The 3,281-nt window shown below is 61.8% G+C and overlaps 1 protein-coding gene across 1 annotated transcript in view; it reads right to left on the minus strand.

Annotated features, from left to right (window-relative positions):
* HSPG2 (heparan sulfate proteoglycan 2) overlaps positions 1-3,281 on the minus strand; it is a gene marked incomplete at its 5' end in the record, with an annotated part of 33,419 nt that overhangs the window by 5,305 nt on the left and 24,833 nt on the right. The window contains 4 exon segments of the mRNA XM_010001381.1: positions 12-101; positions 1,238-1,373; positions 2,038-2,270; positions 3,031-3,247. Of these exon segments, the coding sequence (XP_009999683.1) occupies positions 12-101; positions 1,238-1,373; positions 2,038-2,270; positions 3,031-3,247 (676 nt within the window).

Below are 3,281 nucleotides of genomic sequence, written 5' to 3' on the forward strand. Positions count from 1 at the left end.
GTAGCTGGGGCGGCAGATGCAGGCGTTGTCCCGGCAGGTGCCCCCGTGCAGGCAGGGGCTGGGGTGCAGGCAGAGGTTCTCCTCCCGCTCACAGTGCGGCCCTGGGGACACGGGGGACACGGGTGGGTGACACGGGCAGGCCCGTCTGCTGCTCTGGGGTTTGCTCGTGCACGCACACACGTGCACAGCACACACGTGCAGACCTGCACATGAACTTGCAGACCTGCACATGCACAACACACACACACGCACATGCAGAGCACACACATGCACATACCTGAACACACACGGACACAGACACACATGCACACCCGAGCAGAGCACACAAATGCACACACGGATGCACACATGAGCAGAGCACAACACACATGAGCAGAGCACACACACACGGATGCACACACAGATGCACACACGAGCAGAGCACACACAGAGGCACACATGGATGCACACACAAGCAGAGCACACACATGCACAGACAGATGCACACATGGATACACACACGAGCAGAGCACACACATGCACACACAGATGCACACGAGCAGAGCACAACACACACGAGCAGAGCACACACATGCACACACAGATGCACACACGAGCAGAGCACACACATGCACACACAGATGCACACACGAGCAGAGCACACACATGCACACACAGATGCACACACGAGCAGAGCACACACATGCACACACAGATGCACACACGAGCAGAGCACACACATGCACACACAGATGCACACACGAGCAGAGCACACACATGCACACACAGATGCACACACGAGCAGAGCACACACATGCACACACAGATGCACACACGAGCAGAGCACACACATGCACACACAGATGCACACACGAGCAGAGCACACACATGCACACACAGATGCACACACGAGCAGAGCACACACATGCACACACAGATGCACACACGAGCAGAGCACACACATGCACACACAGATGCACACACGAGCAGAGCACACACATGCACACACAGATGCACACACGAGCAGAGCACACACATGCACACACAGATGCACACACGAGCAGAGCACACACATGCACACACAGATGCACACACGAGCAGAGCACACACATGCACACACAGATGCACACACGAGCAGAGCACACACATGCACACACAGATGCACACACGAGCAGAGCACACACATGCACACACAGATGCACACACGAGCAGAGCACACACATGCACACACAGATGCACACACGAGCAGAGCACACACATGCACACACAGATGCACACACGAGCAGAGCACACACATGCCCGGGCCCGCACGGGGAGCGCTGCCCGCACTGCCCCAGCCCGCGGCTCCGCACGAAGCCCTCGCTCAGCTCCAGCCGCTTCCCGTTGATCGTCACCTGCGGGGGCGCAAACACACACACACACGGGTTGGGGAGGGGGTGTCACCCTTCTGGGAGTGTCCTCCCAACCCCCACACCCTGCCCGGGGCACCCCACCCAGGGGACATCATCACCCAGGGGAGCCCACCAAGAGGAACCCACCGAGGGGACCCCAGGGAGGTGACCCCCCGAGGGGACCCCACTGAGAGGACCCCACTGAGGGGACATCACTAAGGACCCCACTGAGAGGACCCCAGCGAGGGGACATCACTAAGGACCCCACTGAGAGGACCCCAGCAAGGGGACATCACTAAGGACCCCACTGAGAGGACCCCACTGAGAGGACCCTGTTGAGGGGACCCCAGCAAGGGGACATCACTAAGGACCCCACTGAGAGGACCCCAGCGAGGGGACACCACCAAGGGGACATCACTAAGGACCCCACCGAGGGGACCCCAGCAAGGGGACATCACTAAGGACCCCACTGAGAGGACCCCAGCAAGGGGACATCACTAAGGACCCCACTGAGGGGACCCCAGCAAGGGGACATCACTAAGGACCCCACCGAGGGGACCTCAGCAAGGGGACATCACTAAGGACCCCACTGAAAGGACCCCACTGAGGGGACCCCAGCAAGGGGACCCCAGCAAGGGGACCCAGGTGTCCGGGCTAGGGGTGTCACCTCTCCGATGCAGCCGCGGAAGGAGGCGTTGGTTGGGGGGCGCAGGGGGGGCTCAGTGCCCCCCAGGTACAAGGGGCTGTGCAGGTTCAGGCCTTGGCTCTTGCCGGGTGACGAGCGTGTCACCGGGGGGGCATCATCCACCACCAGGGTCCCGTCCTTCTGCACCCGCTCGGCTGTCACCGTGTGCCAGCGGCCCAGGGCCACCGGCTCGGCGCTGCGCAGCACGGCCATGCCTGCGGGGACACGGTGCTGGCATCACGGAGGGGTGGGGGGCACCAAGGGACAGCAGGGGACGCTAAGGGTGTTTGGGGACGTGGGATGTGCCCTTGGGATCCTGGTGGTGACGGGGGAGCCCGGTGGTGACAGAGGACCCTGGTGATACCAGGGATGCTCAGGGATCCTGGCAGCACCTAGGGACCCCCGGAGATGCCAAGGGATCCTCAGTGACACCAGATGACCCCACTGATGACCAGGGACCATGGTAGCATCTGGGGAACAAAGTGATGCCCGGGGACCCCAAGGAACCATGGTGACACTGAGGGATGCGATGCCAGGGGACCTCAGTGAGACCCAAGGAACCCAACTGATACTTGGAGACCCAAGCAGTGGCAGGAGACCCTGGTGACACCAAGAGACCCTGGCAGTGGACCCCAAGGAGGCTAAGAGATCCTTGTGACACTTGGGGACCCCAGGTGTGGTAGGAGTTCTTGCTGATTCTTGGGGACCCCAATGACACCAAGGGACCCCAGTTGTACTTGGGGACCCCAATGATACCAAGGGCTTCTAGTGACATTTCAGGACCCTAATGACACCAATGGATGCCAGTGACACTTGGGGACTCCACTGACACCAAGGGACCCCAGTGAGACTTGGAGCCCTCTGTGGTACCAGGCAACTCCACTGTGTCTCAAGAGACCCCAATAATGCCAGGTCACCCCACCTATACCCATGGTCACCAGTGCCCCCAGGCCCCCTGTCCCCCTGCCTGCCCACCTGAGCCCAGCTCGTAGCGGAACTCGAGGTGGCCGCCGACCATGGCCAAGGCCACGTAGTCCTCGACGGGGGCGGCTTTGCCGGCGCTGAAGAGGAGGAGCCCGTCGGGTGCCCGTGGCAGGAACTCGGCCTCCACCCGCAGCTCGTGGTGGACGTTGGTGAGGGGTGGGTAGGAGACGAAGGCGCCCACCTCCTCGAAGGACGGCACCGTCACCGCCTCACCCGCCCCAGCCCCCTCCGTGCCCGGCCCG

Source organism: Chaetura pelagica, unplaced genomic scaffold (assembly GCF_000747805.2).
Source record: "Chaetura pelagica isolate M959 unplaced genomic scaffold, ChaPel_1.0 scaffold187, whole genome shotgun sequence".
Classification (NCBI taxonomy): Eukaryota; Metazoa; Chordata; class Aves; order Apodiformes; family Apodidae; genus Chaetura; species Chaetura pelagica.